Consider the following 20,862-nt stretch of genomic DNA (forward strand, 5'->3'; position numbering starts at 1 on the left):
AAACACAGAATATTCTGATGTCAGGTCCTACTCCAAGAGAGAAAATGCAGCATTCAAAAGTGACATGGTGTCATTAATGTCATTAATCTTTAGACAACTCACTTTTACTGGAACCTTGTTCCCTTCAACTAAAAGTGTCAGTCATTTCAGACTGACGAAGGACTAGTTGTGAAAAGAATACACATAACCAAAGTGGGACTCTGTTTTTATTTTTAAGATAGCATCCAAAGCAACCCATTCCTTCTTTCTCCTTGGTGTGACCTCTGTTTCCCCCATATCTTTCTAGACACCTATCAGGACTTTCTTTTTCTTATTTCAAATACCGACTTTCCTTTCATCTGCCCGTTTTGACATTGTTGTTGTTTTTTTCAGGATTCCCGCAGCTTTTCTGAAAGAATTGATGGGAGATATTCTAGATACAGCATTCACAGAGAGTCTCTTCAGCGCTGTGATGACACCAAGTACAGAGTCAGAGGCTTCAAAGTAATGTCCTTTATATACATTTTCAGTCTTTGAGCATTATCCATGTTTGTGGCTATAGCCTTCTAAGCTGCCCCTGCAGGGTTCACGTAAAAGAAAAGATACTCCTTAATCTTCAGTTTTGGGGGACTAGAAAATAAAATTTCCAGAGATTGTACCTATAACTTTTTACTTGGGAATTATCTTTCATTTTATGCCATTGTTGCTTAACCTGTTGTTTATCTCTTGGTATTGATGTTGTTTAAGAAATCATATGCCAGGAGACCCTTGGTCTCTTGGTCAGTCAGAGGCTCCGCATAGGTGGTAGCCCTCCTCTGTGCATAGTAAGTCCAGCTACTCTCAAAGCTGAAGTCTCCAGAAGGTCAGGTAACACATAGTACTTCGTGAACTCTAATCTTGGTGTTTATAATCATTATTTTCCTGAGGATATGAACTCCATACAATGACTTCAGCTTATGGTTCATTAGTGTGGAATCAACACAGGAGACTGGAAAGTTGACCATATTGACAAAAAAGCCTACCATCCTCTAGAGTCTCCCCAAGATCCACCTGGGGTGTGGGTGATTTTAAACCTGTTAGGCCCTGAACAGTTACTAGCTTAGAGCAGCATTTCTTAGCCTTGGGATTAACATTTGGACCAGATAATTCTTTGTTGTGAAGGCTACCTTACATATTATAGAACATTGAGCAGTAGCCTGAGGTTCTACTCACCAGATGCCAGTGGCGTCCTCCATCGCAAGTTGTGGCATCAAAACATGTCTCTAGACACTTACTTGCTAAACACCCCATAGAGAGCAAAACCGTCCCCCATTCAGAATACTGACCTAGAGAGAATCCATCTATTTTCAAATGTACATGCCCAAGTCAATTTAGGGAAACATACAAACAAAAATTAAAGATTCTTCTATCTTTTTTATATTCTCACAGACTTCAATATGTATGAATATTCATTACACCGTATATATTCACTTATTACAGCCAAATGTAATTATTTCTAAGAACCTTCTTCTGTCTTCTGAATGTAATTGGATAGATGCTCAGTGGATCTAAAGACAGTGTTCATTTCCATAAGTCTTTCCCTAGCATGCTTAAAATGAGCTCTCCGCTTTCCTCATCCCAAATAAAAACAACACAGTTATGCCACACTATTGATGCTGTAACTGTGCAAAGGGTGTCCTGCGACTGTGCCTTTTTCCCTTTGGTTTTTTTATAGTTGGAGATTATTGACTGTAACAATGACCTCATTGTCTTGTATAGCAGATCCTAATTTCACTAAATCATCTTCCGACATCCCCATCAGACCCCATATACTCAAGCATTTCTCCACCACTTAATATGGGATGCTGCTAACCTTCAACAGAAGTACAAAGGTTAGGCGGCCATAGCCCATAATACTACTGACTCATTGTTGAGCCAACCACATGAAGGTGCTCTGTTCACAGCTGTCACATGCTTTACATGCATTAGCTCGTTTAATCCTTGCAGCAAACCTGGCAGGTCGGCACCATTGTTTGCCCTCTCTTACCATTGAAGGTTATAGAACTATTAAACTATTAAATGGTTGAGCCAGGATTAAGACTGAGATCTGCCTGGCTTCACGAATCTATATCCTTGACTGCTAAGCTATAATAGTGTAAATTTGGGCCTCCTATAACCTTAATTTTTCTAGAAATCACCAGATGTAGAACCATATTTTTAATATGAAAATCCATTGCCTCCAAAAATAAACCCAGTACATGCCTCTTAGTTCAACAGAGATCCAGATGCAAATGCCACCTTTAAAACATTATTTCTCACTGTGGTTAGATTTGGTATCAGGTGAATCAGTACTACCTAGTGACACCCAGATTGCTTTAAATCAGTGTAATTTCCATAACAGCATATGGCAAAGCTATGAATGTTTAACGTGTTCAACAAGTAATCTTGTTGGAGTTCTCTTTAAAATTACATTTGCAGCTGAAGAAGAAATCAGGCCTGGTTTGTAAGGGAGGCCAACACTTAGTAAAATAAGAAATAAGTTGAAAATTTTGCAAATAGGTAGTGTGAGTATTAGGAAAGGCCACAAAGCACATTTTAAGATGTCATTTGTTCCACATTAATATTACTTAAACATTTTAAAACATTGATCCATTCTAGTAATGAATATGTAGACTCTCACCATTTGTAACAGATGTCTGGCCTGAAATAATGCATAATCTAACTCAGCGCCCATGAGTACATCATATTTTGGAGAAGAAAATGTGGAAGCACAGTTTGGCCAGTTGTGATACCAACAATGATTTGCTTCTGTACCCTTTATGAAAACAATTCACTGAAAATATTTCAAAAGAAGCAGGCACTCAGATGAGCAATGAGACATTTGTTCATCGTTTCTTAGCCTCACAGATAATCAGAAGAGCTACCTCCGGTTAATTGTTGACATCCTGAAGGCTAGGCTTCAAGTAAGAGGCATTGGTCCTCTATCAAGAGAGAAGGTGCTGCCCTAGTTTTATTTGATATTATTTCCATAGCTCTTAACTGCCCACATGTTTTGCTAGGAGACTTCAAAGAAAAGACACTTTGCAGTGACTTGAATTTGTTGGTTCGGGAGAACCTGTGGTTCCGGGAAATCAGTTATAGTAGAATTCAGTTTAAAATTCGACAAACATACTGAGCTGCCACCACCCTGCAAAGCCCTGTCTGACCTAACCCAGGTGAGGGATGCCCAAGGTGTGGTCCTCGTGGAGGGAATAGTTACCTGTTTGTCTTCTTGAATAGCTTCGTTCTCGCCTGTTAGGTTAGAGCAGGAGTCAACACACTACCTCCCGTGAGGTAAGTGCTGCCTGCTGACTGCTTCTGTCAGTAACATTTTATTGAGGTTCAGCCACGCATTTATTCACATATCATCTGTGGCAACCTTCACACACAGCAGCAAGAGTTGAGTAGGTAGGGCAGAGAGTGAATGGCTCCAAAAGCCTACGCTCTGTATGATCTGGCCCTCGAGAGAAAAGCATTTGCCAGCCCCTGGTTGGAAGAAAGGAGAAATTACCAACCTCGTCTTTCTTTCTGTGCACATTCAGACAGTGTGTCCTCTGCTTGATTTACCAATCAAATAAGTACTTCCCAGGTTCTTTGGAAAGTCACCGTCCTTATCCATGCATCCAACAAATAGTCACTCAGTGTCCGTTATGTGCCAGGAACTTACTAGGGAGGTGCTTGCCACTCACATCCGTCAACAAAACAGATGAAGCCCGCTGCCTCTCTGGAGCTTCCGTTCTAATTGCTGCAACACAGGTGCTTGTTTTTGTTTAAGTACAACATTCAACGAGAACTTGAGTTTCTGCAACATATAGGCACTCTGCTGGGGGCGGGAGAGAATGGCAGAAGAAGAAAAATCATCACCAACCCTTAGGAATGCAAAGCCTTCACACAATCTGTAGCACAAAAGACAAAGTATTTGATGCACGTTTGTTTGGAAGAGGATCGCTATTAGCATTACACGTACAGAACCCTGTGTTACTCTTGACAGACGACAATCTGTTGGAATAGCAGAACGGTATTGGCCACAGGTTTCTCTCAATTTGTTAATGTTGTAGGAAGGCAGTGAGACATGCAGCCTAACCACACTGCTGCTGGTGGAGAGAGCCGTGAGCAGGAAGGGGACAAGCCAGGGGCTCTTTCTGTCTAGGCTATAGCAACCTCCTGCTGTTTCCTTCTCTGGTGACTGGGGTTTAAGAAGGGCACTTGCCAGGATCCCCATGGGGTGACATATGGGGGTGTTGAACCACTGTAGTTTACCCCCGAAACTAATGTTATACTGTATGCTAACTAACTGGAATTCAAATTAAAACAAAACAGAACAAAAATCAGATTTCTACAAACCTTTCAAGATTTTCAATGTCCACAGTTTCTGAGAGCATAATCATATTGTACTAAGCATAATCATATTGTACTAAGCTGTCCAAGTTAACTGGACAAAACCGGATCTAAAAGTTTATGTTTAGAATGCAATTCAGACCTGAATCTGACATGACATTTCTCTCTGTGTGTAGACAACAGAAGCATTTCATGGCCTCTCTTTCATCAAACTGGGTTTCTGTCGAACATACAGTCTTCCTCGCCATCCCAGCTGTTTCGAATAGAACAGAATGTTCGAAAGTCAACATAGCATTCCTAATCTGAATTCACAGAGGAGCATGGTTTTGTCCCAAAAAATCCCCATTTACTGCCTGCCCTTTTGTGCTCTCTACCCGTACTAAATATATAGTTTTAAGTAGCAGAGGATTTTATAATAAAATCACAGAAGGAATGATTCCCTGCCCCCTTTCCTTCCTTCTCCTGGAAGGAAAATCATGATTTTCCATTTCTAGCTGAAGACTTAGTACATAACGTCTTTTAAAGAAGCAGATGTTTTGCAGGATAAGATGAGGTAGGTGAGGAAGTGTTGACAATGGTTTTCGGCACAGTTTATGCAGGCAGAGTCTGCCAAAGCCCTTTGTCCTATTTGTTCAATGTAAGCGTGTGTATGATATAAAGTACATGCTTTACTCCTGGAAGCTGTTTCTTCCTCCTCGAATCTCTCCATGATTTGTTTATACTTTGCTCATAGCAGTTAATGGCTGTTAGCACTTCCTCTCAGGTCAGCTTTTTCTGGACATAGCTTAAAATCTCTCCAATAGTAGCTGCTGCATGCTATGCATAACTCCTGGTGCAATTCAAGATTAGAGGTGACGTTTATTGAATAACTATTAAAATATATCACCATTATTATTGAGGTAATTTTACAGATGTTCCTTAGAAACAATAGCAGCAACTGTGGGAGAATTTGAGGAGCTTTAACCAGTCTCCCAACCTTTAAGCCTCTCCTATATAGTGATTTAGGGTTCAAGGCTAATCTTTAGGTTAACACTAAAAAAAATTAGTAAAACGATAGGTGATTACTGAAGTTTAGGAAATGCCGTCCTACTGGATTATATGACTTTTGAGGACACTGTCTGCCTCATCTTTAACTCCAGAGTACACAATGAGCATCCTATACATGCTAAATTGGTGATGAGGTTGTTGTTTTTGTTTTTGTTTTTGTTTTTTGTTTTTTTCTTCTTGCTTCAGCTTTTCTGGAATTCTAACAAAAATTTTAAATGCTGTTTTTTCAGGAATGCTTAGATGACAAGTCTGAAACTCTGTAGGCAAACAAATCATGCTTAAGTCTAAAGAGATTTTCATTCTTTTGAAGTGATCAATACTAACTTGCCAGCCATAATATTTAACTAGTTCATGTCATCTAGCTCTTTAAAAGCTAAACAAAAGATTGCCTAATGAATTGGAGTTTTTCTTTGTTGTAAAATTTGAAAATAGCAATGAGTCAAAGATGCTTATTGAGGAATCGACATGGGTACTTAGATGAGCATATTAATTTCTTAACCTACTAGAGCCCTCCCCTACTATACTTAGTTTCCTTGATAAGCACCATATTTTCACCTTTCCGAATAATTTATCAACAAGAACATTAAGAAGATTGTGGAGAAATTCACTTTTAAGCGCCTTAAATCCAAAATTCTAGATGCTAAAAAACACAAGGAATACTGATTAAATGCCTTATTAGTCTTAATTAAAAATGGTATAACATATTTATCCAAACAATCATTGTTTCCTTTACAACAGTCACATTAAGAGGAGCAGCACTGATTGCAATGAAACACCGTGATTAAAACATCTTTGATTCCTTCCCTTGTTTTATAAGTCAGTGGCATATTCTCTTGAGTATCTGTATTTATGGCAAATTTTTATCCACAGTGAATAGATTTGGTTTCTGAAAATGAATGAAAGTCATATGGGTCCAAATCTAAAGTATGTTAAAGAAAATAAGTGCAATCTTTTTTATTTTTGAGTCACCAGGAATATTAAATGATACATAATAAAATATCAATTGACTAAAGGTAAATTAATCAAATGGCCTGATCTGGCACAGTATTTTTGTGAGTCTCTTCAGTCTGTGGACAAGTGTGGCTTTGGGTTTATGGTACTGTTACATAAATTTGCATTTTCTGTGATAAAGATCATTTGCATAGTTAGAGTACTGGTTCTTCAGTGGTTCTGTTCAGATGGATTAGCATCATCAAGTGTTAGTACCCAGAGGACTTAAACATGATCTGTTCCAGGGTCTTCATTTTTGGACATGAGGAAACTAGAATGTGAAAGTGGCAGTCTCCTGTTTCCCAGCTTCAGCCATAGCAAACTTGAATTTCTTCACTTTGGCCAAGAAGTGAGCATATATTACTATCTTTGAGTTCCTTAACACAAATGGCACTGTGCTAAATTCTGGACTATTGGGATGGGTAGATGGAAGGATCGAGACAGGGAAAGCCTCACCCTCGTTGAGGTTAAAGCTAAAATTGCAGGGATGCCTGGGTGGCTCAGTTGGTTAAGTGGCTGATCTTCGGCTCAGGGTCCTGGGATCAAGTCCCACATCGGGCTCCTTCCTCGGCTGGGAGCCTGCTTCTCCCTCTGCCCCTGCCTACCACTCTGTCTGCCTGTGCTTGCTCTCTCTCTCTAACAAACAAATAAATAAATAAATAAAATCTTTAAAAAAATAAATTAAAATTGCAGCCACGCAGATTGAGATGGAGAAGACAGGCTTTAAGTAAACTATCTGCCTGGTCGAACTTCCAAATAGGAATAAAATTTACTGAAGAAGAGGTTAAGCTTTTTTGAGCACTGATGGAGAATTGGGAATTAAGAGTGGGGAAGAGATGGAGGTATGGTACATTGTGAGGCAAGAGACAGATTCAGGAAAACATTGCTGCCACAGATTCAGAAACACATAAGTGTTTTTTTCCTTCTCTCCAGGGTAAGGGTTGGATAAATTAAAATTAAAAAAAAAAATCACATGTATCATCTGTCTTCTAAACTTTGAACTTATAATATTCCTGAGAGAAAAATACTTGGTGGGCGTCATTAAATATTAATCATTAGAGATCAGTTTAGCAAAGAGATTTAGTCAGGTTGGAACAGCTTTTAAGAAACCAATTACAATGTGGGTTATGAAAGAGAAGTGGAAGAAACCCAGGGAAAATATTAGAAAATGCAAGTCCCTTCACCCAGTGGAATTTTTGCAGGGAATTCTGGCTAACTAGCTTGTTGAGACTTAAGACAGCAATAAAAATAAGTCCTTGTGCTAAGGATTTAAGAATTGGTAAAAGGCAAAAGGTAGAATTCCTAAAATTGCACCGAATCTTCCTTTTTTAACCAGTATTTCCATTTAAATATTTAAGTACTTGATTGAAAGATGGATAAGAATTCTAAAGAAACATTCATCTTAAGGTTACCTTGTAAAATTTAGTTCTTTGGAAATTCCACAAATTAAATATCAATATAAAATTGGGGAAAATGGAGGGTTTGTTGGTTGGTTTTTCCTAATTCTTGTATGTTGATTATCAAAAGGGATTGTGAGGTATTTTTCTTTGGGGATATTCTTTTATTCATTTCATTAGTTATATTTCAGGGTAATATGAAGGAGTCTGACAGTCTTTTGAAGACCTATAAAATGTTGCAACTTAAACCTGTTTGGAGTTAAGCTTCCTCATTTCTATACATGAAAAACAGACATGAGTGGTTTGAAAAAGTCAACTGTTTTAAAGGGAAAGGAAAACATTCCTAAATGGTATGTACCTATTAACAGAGTGTCAAAATACATGAAGCAAAACGTGATAGAATCATAAGGAAAAAATAGACCAACTATAATTAGAGTTGAAGATTTCAACATCCCTCTCTCAGTAATTGATGGAACAGTAGGCAGAAATCAGTAAAGATACAGAAAGCTTGAGCAACACTATCAGCCAACAAGACCTAACTGACATTTATAGTAGGATACTCCACCTAACAACAGCTGACTACATGTAATTTTCAAGTGCACATCTAACATTCTCCAAAATAGACTATACTCTGGGCAATAAAACAAATCTCAGTAAATTTAAGATGATTGAAACTATGTGAAGTATGTCATCTAACCACAATGGAATGAAGCTAGAAATCAATAACAGATATCTGGAAGATTCCTAGATGGAAAATAAGCAACATATTTCTAAATAACCCATTGGGGGTTCAAGAGGAAAATTAGAAAATATTTTAAGTGCATAAAAATAAAAATACAATTTATCAGAATTTGTGGAACTCAATTAAGATTGTGCTTGGAGAGAAAATTATAAATTAAATGTGTATATTATGAAAGAAGAAAAGTTGATAATAGATAATCATAGCTTGAAACAAAAAAATGAATAACAGACCTAAATTAAGTAAAAGGAAGATAATAATAAAGATAAGAGTAGAAATCAATGAAATAGAAAGCAGGAAAATGGGGAAGGGGAATGGAAACAAAACTGAGTTTTTTGAAAAGATCAATAAGAGGCTTGCAAAAAAAAAAAAAAAGAAAGAAAAGATCAATAAATTTTTTAAAAGCCTACCCACATTGATTAGGGAAAAGGAGAGAACATACAAATTGCCAATATTAAGAATGAAAGACGAGTATTTCTAGAACTCTCATAGACACTAAAAGGATATTTAGGAAATGTTGTGAGTATCAGCATACTGGCAACAAATTTGACAATTTAGATGAAATGGATATTAAAAAGCACCCTTAAAATGTGTTACCTCATAATTCTACTTCTAGAAATCTGTTAATAAATTTAAAATATTGACCAAGCTTTGCATACCAAGATATTTATCAAATTATAATAGGAAAAAAACCTGAAATGCATTTCTAACAATGGCAGATTAGTCGAATAAACTATCTTATAAACATACTGATGATCATGATGATGGTAAAATAAATTCCCATGTATAACCCTGCATGAAAAAGTAAGAAATAACAATGTCAACAAATAGTAAACTCAATACAAAAAGATATTTGTAAAGAAGAATCAGAAAACATACCCTTCAATTAGGCTAATAGACTACTTTTTAATTTATCACATTATTTTCTTCTCAGTTTCTTCTGTATTTTCCAGATTTGCTAAGAGTGAAATATGTCAGGGCCATATTTTAATTGTCATATGCCAATAAGGTGGTTTTGTCATTGAAAATATAAATTACTTTTTCTGTAAACAGAAAACATATAACTCGTGTCTTGATGCCAGTTGATTTTGTTTTGGAAATTTAAAACCATGCCTTTTGGGAAGGATGAATAGGATTTGAATGTCTTCCGGTACTTTATCCTTCCTCTGGTAGGCCCATTTTGAGTCTGTCTTTGCACCGTCTTTCATTCAGCAAGATGCTTGGACCTCCAGCTTCCCTCCTGTTCTCTCCCTGTCTTTTCAATCCAGCTGTCAACGGGCAAAAAGTGTGTGTGTTTGCATCCCTTGTTTTTTCTTTTTCTTATTGGCGCATAATGATTGAAGCATCTGTTAGTGCGGAGCCATTACTATACTTTTCTCTTTCATGCTTCGTGAAACCACACTTAAATGGAGATCTTTAGCACTGTGTGAAGACATAACTCTCTTTTGCATTTGTGCAACTTCCAACTCCATCCTGGCCTTAACTTTGGTAAGCTAGCGCTGTTGCCCCTGCCTCCAGCTGCCCCATGTCAGCTTATTTAAAGTAGTTATTGGATTGCACTGGGGACACAATGTATATCCTTTTCTTTCCAGAGATCCTACAGTGAATGACCTCTAGTTTCTTATGAAATCCCCATAATTAGTAAAAACTGTAAATCATATGGTTAAAAATCTCAGGGCCTTCATTTTAAACAATCTTCACCTGAACGCCCTTTTGGTACAGGAAGGCTAATGATCTTGAGTGATCTGAAGATTATGTCCATGCTTTTAGCTCAGAATAAATGGGCCTTTTACCATTATACATAAACTTGGTCTTTTTGGCCTTTCTTTTGCATTTGCATACATACTTATGTGACAAACAATTAAAATGTACTTGATACAGAGAATGACGATTAATTCAGCAAATGGTCCTGTGTCATGAGGCCCTGTTCTGTGGGGTGACATTTGGAGGGATCCATGGGGATCCATGGGGGCCACCTAACTGCAGGTGTCTTATCAAGACTCTGGTAGCATTCTTGATCCCTCCTCTCCCCTGACCCCACAGCCACCCTCAAATTACAGTTTTTAAATTGGTGTTCCCACTTCAGCACTTATGCTATTTCTGTCTGGTCTCCACATAACGACCAAAATATAAATTTAAATCTCCTTAAAGTTTATGTGTTTTTTCCAAAGATTTATTCATTCATTCGACAGAGAGGACAGGAGAACACAAGCAGGGGGAGTGGGAGAGAGAGAAGCAGGCTCTCCACTGAGCAGGGAGCCTGATGCGGAACTCGATCCCAGGACCGTGGGATGATGACCTCAGCCAAAGGCAGACGCTTAACTGACTGAGCCACCCAGGGGCCCCTAAATCTCCTTAAAATTTAAATAGAAATCTTCTTTAAACCTTTGATTGCCTTCCAATGGTACTTAAGAAAAAAAAAATCCCTAATCCATATCTCACCCCTGGATCTCACTGTAACCACTTTCCCTAGTTTAGTGTGCCACAGCCAAGGGGCCTTCCTTCAGTTCTTCAAACACACCAGACTTTCTCACCTCAGGCCCTCACACACATCTGGATCATCATTGCCCAGCCACCCTCTCCTGCTCCCCCTTGCTCCCACCTCCTCATCCTCCACCTATAAGCTTCTGCCTGGCTGATTCGTACTCAACATTCACATATTGCTTTAAATATCATGTCCCTAAGGGGCCTCTTCTGGACCTCTCATCTAAATTTAACTATTTCCTATTCTTCTTATAGCACTCTTTGTAATTTTTCATTATATTTTGCATAATTTATTTGTTATCTTTCTCTTCTGTAGGCCTGAAAGTTTTGTTTTCTTTCTCTTCTGTAGGCCTCAATGTTTTGTTTGCTCTTCAACCAGCACATACTTAGTGCCCAATAAATTATTATTGCATGAATTGAAACAAAAAAATAAAGGGTAGTGTAAATAACTAGAACATATCTAAGAGAAAAAAACTGCAATTTCACTATTATAGAAAAATATATTAAAGCATTTTTTTAATGTAATAAGTTATTTGTAGTTAAAGTTCCCATTTTTGGCTAAGATTTGGGTACAAGAACACATTCATACAGTCCATGAGGAGAGGGCCTTTTTCTGTGTTCATTTTGTTTATGTATTAAATATTTGTTGAATGAGTAAGAGGATTGGTGTAATCGTTATGGAATGTAGTATAGCTAAGTGTATTTAAAAATATCAAATTGGGTTTTTTTGACCCAGTATTTCCACCTAAGAATTTGTCATAAGGAATAGTCCTAAATATAGAAAAGGTTATATATTTAAAGATATTTTCACAGTGTTATTTATAGGAGAAAAACATTGAAAACCGCCTAAACGCCCAATAAAGTAATAACTGAGGAAAGCATAGTTTATCCACTAGATAGTATGTGAGTAACACATAAACTAAAGGTTAAGATAATATAGTGACTTCAAAAGTGTTCAGAGTATTAGTATAAATAAATGAAGAACACGGTTTTATAACAACATTTACAAAACCAATCCACGGGAAAAAAAAAGACTAGAAAGAAATATGTCATGCTGTTGTGGCCATGGGTGTATCCTTCTCTCTCTCCCTTTTATATCATATATATATATATATATATATATATATATATATATATATATATATATAATTTATTTTAGCATGCATGTATTTTTTTAATAATTAAATTGTTGTATAACATGACTCATATATTTGAGGTTCAATTTCATTTTCAGCACATTTAAATGAGTCCTGGTCCTTCCATTTTGTAATCACTGAAGTGCTGTATTCTTTGTTTTAGGATGACAGAATCTTTCCAGAAAGTTCCCTTGCTCATGGGTTAGAGAACTCATTCTCTTGGCATGATCGCAGTCGCTTCCTGTCTAGTCCACGATTGTCACACTTGAATCGTAAGTAATGAAGCCCTGTACCAGTTTTTAAATTGGACTTAAGGAACTGCAACTCATAGATGGATTAAAACGTAAAGTGCCTGGTAGTAATAGTTGTGTTAGGAGTTTGAAGAAATTGTTATTATGAATCCTACAGATAACGCCTCCCAGATTCATTTATGTTACCCAATTTACTAAAAAGTGTATGGGATCCCTTCTTTGTAGACCTTACACTTCTCAGAAAAACAAAAGGAATTACTCAAGGTAATAATCTTAATTAAGCAAATTTTTTGTATGGAGGTTGCTGGTAATTGTGGATGAGTGGGTAAAGGCAGTTAGAGGATATTATACAATTTAAGTCATCAAAAAGTAGAAAATCTTTTCACAGAACTGTGATATATATATTTCTATATATCATCTTGTGCAAAGAATAAGGTCACCAATACTGTTAGTGGCTAGATTTCATCCTGTGAATGTACTTTAAATGTTGATAAAATGTTACCAGTGTGAACAAGGTGTGAGTTTGTTGGCCTAGGCTACCCTTCCCCACCATTCACCTCTTTTCTTCCTTACTGTATTTCAAGTCTCAGTTTGTATGTAAAATCCTTAAAGAAGTCTTTGAAACCTATGGTTTTAAATATGATGTCTGTTATGAGTGCCCATTACACATTATAACTTTCCTTTAAAACCCTTCTTAGAATAATTATGGAGTTATTTTTTATTTATTGACTTTTTGTTTAGTGATTATATTCTTCACTAAAGAGTGAACTTTGTGATGAAAGGAGCAATGTCTGTTTTGTTCACAATTGTTTCCTCAGCATCCCACATAGTACTTGGAATGTAGTAAATGCTCAATTAATATTAGATGAATGAGAATATGAGTATAAGTCCACTTTTATCCAAATCATTGGATCTTAAATGTTATTTAATGGATTCTTATTGAAGTAATCATTTAACTCCTCAATTTACCATGGACATAGAGTTTATATATTAAATCTGACAATTCTGTCATTTAAAAAATGTAGGTTACTATAAAATAAAATATCAAAATAAGCCACAAACAAGTAGGTCAGATCCAAAAGTGATAACTCTCATTTTTGCTGATTTATATTCATGGATTCATTGAATAAATATTTATCAGTTTCTGATAAAATGGTTTGGTTTTCATTATATCATGATTATTTTACTCCAAAAGCTGAGCATTTTCTCTTTCCTGTCGTAACCATTTTACTAAGTGATTTTATATGTCTGCATAAAACCCCTGCTATTCTAATCTGGCAGCTGCCCTTCAATGTAAATTGTATCTCAAATAGATTATGGTACCTCAGAATCTGATATACACATACACAAATGTTTTGTGTTTCATATGAAGAAATGGAAAATTTTCCTCAGGTCTGTTGGATGCATGTGAACATGTAGGCAGAGGGTAAGGATAAAACACCATCAAACATCATAGTATCCTACCTAATAAGACATTCAGGAGCCTGAGGTATAAATAGCACCATGATATGGACATAGATGTCATTGTTCTCCTGCTATTTCATTTTGCTATTATGCTATTAAAGGCACCTAGGAAGTAGTGGTTAGGAGACATTAGAGGGAAAACACCAGGGTTTTTAGAATTTATTATTATTATTATTACTATTATGACAGGCAGTGAAAGAAAGGACATCCAGCTTTACACTCAGTAGCATTTCATGACCACCTGTGGTCATCTCTCTAAGATGTGTTCCTCACAGGAAGCCATTGGTTTCCATATAAATACTGGCTCAAAAGGAAGCAAAGTTAAGTAAGAATAGGAAAAAATATTGAGAACATAACTTGGATATGAAAATACCTATTATAGTCTACATTGTAAAATCTGACTGAAAAATTCAGCTTAAAGACTAAACCTCCTCATTAACTTTTTATTAAATTATTAATTAATTTATTAATTCATAGCTTTACATTTTACTGTTCCTCTTTTGATAAGTCTGTTTAATGATTTTCCTCCATACCTACTTCCATGCTTTCAAGGATACTTTTAAAAATTTAATCATTGGTACCTTATTGTTAGTCATTTTAAGTGATTGAATTAAACTTATTTTTAGAGATCATAGTTATTCTTATTTATTTTTCTGATAAACCTTGAATTTCTTTTTAAGATTTTATTTATTTGACAGAGAGAGACACAAAGAGAGAGGGAACACAAGCAGAGGGAGAGGGCGAAGCAGGCTTCCCACTGAGCAGGGAGCCGATGCGGGGCTGGATCCCAGGACTCTGGGATCATGACCTGAGCTGAAGGCAGATGCTTAATGACCGAGCCACCCAGGTGCCCAATCCTTGAATTTTCTATATGTTTTTTTCATAATATAGTATTTTAAAAGTGGATCAGGATCACCCTGAATACTGCTTCATTTTTGTAGCATAAAAAATTTGAGCTTAGTTACAGAAACTATCCTGTAATTTTTCTCTAACCTCCTTTTAAATATCCAAAATTAAGGAGAAATGTCAAAGCCAACAAAGAGAAAAACCAAGCTACAGTAAAGGGATCACACAGGGAACAGAATATGTCTTTTTAAGTATCATTAATGTCCTCAGAGGTAGAAAACATTTTACCCATTAAAAATAAGGACAAGACACTATGAAAAAGGACCACAGTATAAGAGGTCTCAGAAATTTAAAATATGAAAAACTAGAAAGGTGGGAGGCAAAGTTGCAAAAACCATAAAGAAACTAGAAGAAAAAGAATGGGATAATAGGAGAGAAAAGATATTTAGAAAATCCCTTCAAGAGGAACAGTACCTGATTAGTGAGTCTTGAGAGGAGAGAACAAAAGCCAGGAGTGGGCAGGTTAGAAGGGCCCCCCCAACCCGTACCTATAGCATGGCTGATGTCCTGAGCTTTTCCTTCACCCCCATCCTGTGCTGGTGCCCAAGTTTCTCAGAACACATGCCTTCCTTTGTTCGTGCCTTCCTTTGTTGTCTCAATTCTTTCTTTTGTGGGAGCACATCAAAAAAAGGAGGTAAATGCTTTCAGTCATTGTATTTCCGAAAATCGATTTCTTCCACCACTCACACTTGACGAGACTTTGGCTGGCTATAAAAATCTAGGTTGAAAGTGACTTTGCTTCTGCAGTCATTGCACTATTCTCTTCCAAAATCTAATGTTGCTATTGAAAAACCTTATGTCGTTTTGTGTTGACCTCCACTCCTTTGAAGTGATCTTCTCCACCACATAATGCCCCAACCCCCAGTGCTGGGACCTTTTAGGATCTTCTCTTGAACTCCAGCAAATCTTGTGATGATTTACCTCCCTGCAGGCCTTACTTTATTTGCTTTTCTAACCATCTGATGGGCGGGCACTTTAAAAATCTGGAGACTCCGTGTTTAGTTCTCTCAACTTGATAGAAGAAAGTGAAGATTCCATTAGGAAAATCTTTAGAAAATAACGATGTTAGGTTATTTGATTCAGGTGAGCACTTAGAATCTGGCAGATCTCATTGAGCTATTAAAATAATTAAGGATAGTCACAGAGTAAGAGCAAATAAAAAAACAAAAATAAAAACATGGGTCAATTAATAACTCTAAGGGAAAGATTGGTAAGAAAAGAAACGTTGTCGGGGCGCCTGGGTGGCTCAGTGGGTTAAGCCGCTGCTTTCGGCTCAGGTCATGATCTCGGAGTCCTGGGATCGAGTCCCACATCGGGCTCTCTGCTCAGCAGGGAGCCTGCTTCCTCCTCTCTGCCTGCCTCTCTGCCTGCTTGTGATCTCTCTCTGTCAAATAAATAAATAAAATCTTTAAAAAAAAAAAAAAAAAAAAAGAAACGTTGTCATAGTATACTTACTCGGTTTATGTGAGCTATATTTACACAATATTATAAATACTCACTACCAACACGACTAGTTCGAATCTAACTATATAAGGAGGATGGAATGAGGGGAAATGGATGGGTGTGCATACATTTATAAATGATAAGTCAGAAAATAGACATATAAGCTTTTTTTCTTACAAAATGGAAATAAATGCAGACAAGAAAGTTAAAAGGGTTGATTGTGGTTGACCCTGGGGTGCAGGATTGGGGGACTGGGTGGGATGGGGTAAGAAGCGACTGCCTTTCTATGTAGCCCTTTGTTGCTCTTTGACAGGTTGTATGTACACTTTGGGTGGAAAGGCATTTTGTAAAAATAAAACGCTATTAAGAACACCCCTGCTTTTATGTCTGACTAGCAAGTATTCGATTTTCTCATTGCCTTGTGAATGGAACATGAAAACTGAGGGTTGGAGTTTAGAGCAGTTTAGACCTGTACGGAGGTGTGAGGAGTGCATAACCATAGGTGCTGAGGCAGACGCAAGTTTATGAGCCCACAGAACAGGCTCCTACTCACTCAAGTTGGGATTTGTACAGGACGAGGCCCTTCTGTCTGTGCCGTAGATGCTAAGGCTTTCATTCTGCTGACGTAGGCGCCCTGTCAAACTGTGACCAAACGACAGCGTAGAATCACTGACCATGGAAAAAACAAAGGAAATGGGAAAATACTGCATAATTTGTGGTCTCTGAAATGATCCAGCATTAATGAAAGTTTGTTTTAAGTAGTAATTTATGTCAGCTTTGTGTAGTTCAGGTCAATTCAAGAAAAGGTAGATTCCTTCTGCCAGGAAGAAGGGAAGAAATGTATAAATTGTAAGTTTATATTACCACTGGAAATAGGAACACAGAAATCCATTATTTAGAGCCATGATTACTACCAAATTTATCCTGGCTGGCTAGAAGTGATGGCCGTGATTCAGGATACTCTTTTAGAAGGCTTGGATTCCATTACCTTCAGCCTCTAGACAGTGGGGGCTTACAAGGAGAGACTTATAATGCCAGCTTTTGAAACTGTCATTTTTACTTTTTATAAGTAGTGACTGACCACTAGTCTCCATGTATAGCTTCTTTTAGGCTAAAGGAACATGACTCTTAGGACAGGGCCCTCACTCTTGGGGCCAGGAGCAGACTGGATTTGAGAGAGGGCTGTAGTAATCTGATGACTTCTCCAAATCTTGAGTCCTTTAAGATTAAAATGCCTAATATCTATGGAGTTGGTATCTCTAGGCTAAATTTTTAAAATAAATGCAGATTTCAAACTTTCTGTGGTTCTAAAACTATTCAGTAATGTTTATTAAAATAAACCCCAAAATAAAGGACTATGATTTTTTTCAAGGGAGGGATGTTATCTTCAGATTATTATGTGAATCTTACATATTAATGAATCTTACATATTGTGAATCTTACATATGAATTTAACTTGATATTCTTTAAAAAGCAAGTCAATGAAAGTTACTAAAAGGAACTTTCTTTTGCTTTCTTACCTCTGTTTACTTGCTATGAAAAGAAAAGTTATTGTTCTCAGTGTGTATTTTGAGGTGCCTTTAAGTGGGGTGTTTAAGGTGTACCTGGGTGGCTCAGTGGGTTAAAGCCTCTGCCTCTGGCTCAGGTCCTGATCCCAGGGTCCTGGGATCGAGACCCACATCGGGGGGGGTCTCTGCTCAGCAGGGAGCCTGCTTCCTCCTCTCTTTCTGCCTGCCTCTCTGCCTACTTGTGATCTCTGTCTGTCAAATAAATAAATAAAATTTTTTTAAAAAGTGGAATGTTTAAGTCCCTCTGATGAAAAATAATTTCTCTGCAGCAAGAACAGTATAGACTCTTTTCTATGCTGTACCTCAGGATCCACTGGCTAACTGAACTGCTTCATAGGTAGTCTGTCCTCAGACTTGCAGAATAAAATGCCAAAGATTTATGGCAATCAAAATGTTAGGGGTAATGATAAAGGTTAAAAAAAAATGTTTCTTGTCCATTAAGGATTTATTTATTTCATGGAAACACAACATTTGTCTCTCCATTTTATAGGTTCAGTTCTTGTGAGAGTGACTTTTGTGTATGTGACAATCTTTTCACTGACCAGTTAGGTGTCAGATATTTTTAAATAACTGAGTTCTGATTATTTCGATTCACAAGGTACTCTGCAGATACTGTCTAGAAAGCAGCCTGAAAATCCCCAATTCACTATCTCTTAAAAATCCCATAAGTATATTCACTTCTTCAAACAATATTTACTAAAAGGTTATGCAGGAGGCTCTCTGACCTCAGGGAGGGTACAGTAAGAGAACAAGACAGAAAACGTCACCTCATCCCATAGAAGAATGAGGCAGTAAACAGTAATAGATCATTTTAAATGGTGTTTGGTGCTTGAAGATAAAATAGTAGAAAGCACGTGGAATAGACTACTTTAGATTAGTGATCAGGAGATTCCTTTCTGAGGAGGTTACAACGAACTGAAGCCTGAAGGGCAAGAATCAGCTGAGTTAAAATTGAGTGGGAAGAGTTCTCCTGAAAGAGGGAACAGTAAGTATAAAGGCTACAGAAAATAATTGGATATGGTCTTCCAGAGAGATGGAGCTCTGATTGAGCGGGAAAGGAGGGATGAGAGAGAGAGAGAGAGGGAGAGGAGGGGTGAAGATCCATGGGAGCCTTTTCAACCACAGTCAGATGTTTGGATTTTATTCGGAGTTTCCTGGGAGGCCACTGGAGGAAAGTGACATAATGAGATGTACCTTTTGGAAAGATAATCCTGGTTGTGATTTAGAGAAGGGGACTAGTGAAAATAGGAAGAAAATGGTGCTTGGGCTGAGGCAATAAAAATGGAGAAGGTAGGGAGCCTGAGGCCTGGGGTGAATTGGGGAGGTAAAATCTTCAGAATTTACTCTTAAATAGGATGAGTGGAGCAGACAGGACAAAAGGAGGAGGGAACAAAAGTTTGAGAAACCCGGGCTGGGGTGATGAGTGTGTCACTTTCTAAGATGGAGAAAGTAAGGGGTGGGCAAGCATCAGAGATTGGTATCAGACAGGCGGACTTCCTGTAGGTGGTGTGACTTGCCCATCTGGAGCTCAGAAGAGAGGTAAGTGGTTGTAGAAAGATAGTAAGCCTAGATTCCAGATCTAGTCTCAGTTTGTGGCACACGGAAGATTCCATGAAAAGAAGGCAATGAAGGTTCCTCCCTCCAAATTGTGTGTGTGATTTGTATCAGTGTATATTGACCAAATGCACATCTCTTGTTCTGAGATACTCTTCAAATCCCGCCAAAATTAAATCCTATGAATAGATGTTTTCCAAAATACAGTAACTGTCCTACATTTATTCCTACATGGGAGGTCTGTTAAGGTCTATACCATGTAAAGTTTACAGGAAACTAGGTCAGGCACAGTTATTACTTACAATTTTGTCAGCCCGGGGGTTCTCTTCATCTGGGTTTATTTTTGTCTTTTCTCTCACCTTGCCAGCGTTTACCAAAAGAACAGTTACTCCAGATTCACCTTCGATCAAGGAAGATGCCACAAGTTTACCAATGGATGGAACAAGTCCACAGTCTAAGAAGGAGGACTATGAAAGCAAAAAAAGCAAAATGTAATTCGTTGCTTTACATGAGTATTTGACCAATGACAGCGTATCTGTCCCTGTCACAGTTTGGCCCAGATTGTCTAGCAGACATATCCGCAGCTTCTGCTCTTCAGCATAGCCAAGCACTGACTGAAACAATATATTTGGTCTTTGGGAAGGATAGAAGTTAAATCAATCCAAGTAATAGCAGCTCATGAATGACGTACAGCTAACTTACTGGCAACTTGATACCAGCAGAGAAATTGCATTTTCATTCTTCAGGTGTGGTCAGTCACATTTTTCCAAACAAAATTTGGATTTATAATTGGGATTTTTTTTTTTTAATGACTGGCTAAAAAGCAGGGAAACAAGTTCCTCTTGAGGCAGAAGTTGCCAGCACTTTAGATTCAGGGAGTGTTTATATACAATTGATTTTTTTAAAAAATGCTTTCTCCCTAATAAATTTTCACGTGTTATGACATGTCATGGAGATATGCATATATAATATTAGACAGTCCGTTTTATAAACGCTCAGGATTGTTACATCCATCATCTCAGCAGTCTGTTACTACATGCAGTACCTTAAAATTTTATTTCCAATCATCCATTTTTAATAGCAATAAAGAATTTACAAGTGATACCTGAATTGTAGAACACTGTAAAGAATTCATAGCACAATTTATTTATTTATCTTTTTGTGGCCAAATATCTCCCTGCGATCACTTCAGTCATATTCTGGACTGTCTTTCAGTTTACTCTGACCAAATGCACCATTGCCAGACTCCTTTCCTTGTCATGAGATTTGCTCTGCGAGAGTTCTCTTATAATCTGGCGCTATATACTTTCAGCATCTCAGCCTTTCTCAACATCAAAGTGTTTTTAAGAACTTCTGCTCTCTATGTGCTAATCTACCAGTGGAGAAAGATTTCTATTAAATGCTAACCAACAATAAAACATCCACGAACTGAATCCCACTGGGCCATGATGGAATGTTCTTCAGAGGGACAAGGGCAATAAAGCAATACCTTCCTAATAACCTTTTGTGGTTGTTAAAGTATACTTGCTTGTTAAGTTTCTCACATGT

The 20,862-nt window shown here is 37.4% G+C and overlaps 1 protein-coding gene and 1 long non-coding RNA gene across 13 annotated transcripts in view; one reads left to right on the forward strand and one right to left on the reverse strand.

Annotated features, from left to right (window-relative positions):
* CEP128 (centrosomal protein 128) overlaps positions 1 to 20,814 on the forward strand; it is a 378,971-nt gene extending 358,157 nt beyond the window's left edge. For 10 of the 11 annotated variants that reach the window (XM_013058015.2, XM_004739134.3, XM_004739131.3 and 7 more), the window contains 3 exons: positions 373 to 483; positions 12,292 to 12,400; positions 19,682 to 20,814. In XM_013058015.2, the coding sequence (XP_012913469.1) occupies positions 373 to 483; positions 12,292 to 12,400; positions 19,682 to 19,809 (348 nt within the window). In that variant the 3' untranslated portion in view covers positions 19,810 to 20,814. Of the gene's footprint in view, positions 1 to 372; positions 484 to 12,291; positions 12,401 to 19,681 lie in introns of those variants that run through there. The other variant, XM_004739137.3, reaches the window with a different exon arrangement.
* LOC106006157 lies at positions 471 to 19,706 on the reverse strand. Of its 2 annotated transcripts, none has more exons than XR_006604281.1 (5): positions 19,617 to 19,706; positions 4,478 to 4,588; positions 3,665 to 3,817; positions 3,218 to 3,483; positions 471 to 556 (listed from the first exon to the last, which is right to left on the reverse strand). It is a non-coding gene; the product is annotated as an uncharacterized LOC106006157 (long non-coding RNA). The 2 variants fall into 2 exon arrangements; XR_001180058.2 differs by lacking the exon at positions 19,617 to 19,706 and adding an exon at positions 15,238 to 15,790.
* Positions 20,815 to 20,862: the final 48 nt, after the last annotated feature.

Source organism: Mustela putorius, unplaced genomic scaffold (assembly GCF_011764305.1).
Source record: "Mustela putorius furo isolate JIRA1106 unplaced genomic scaffold, ASM1176430v1.1 tig00000129_pilon_pilon_pilon, whole genome shotgun sequence".
In the NCBI taxonomy this organism is placed as follows: Eukaryota; Metazoa; Chordata; class Mammalia; order Carnivora; family Mustelidae; genus Mustela; species Mustela putorius.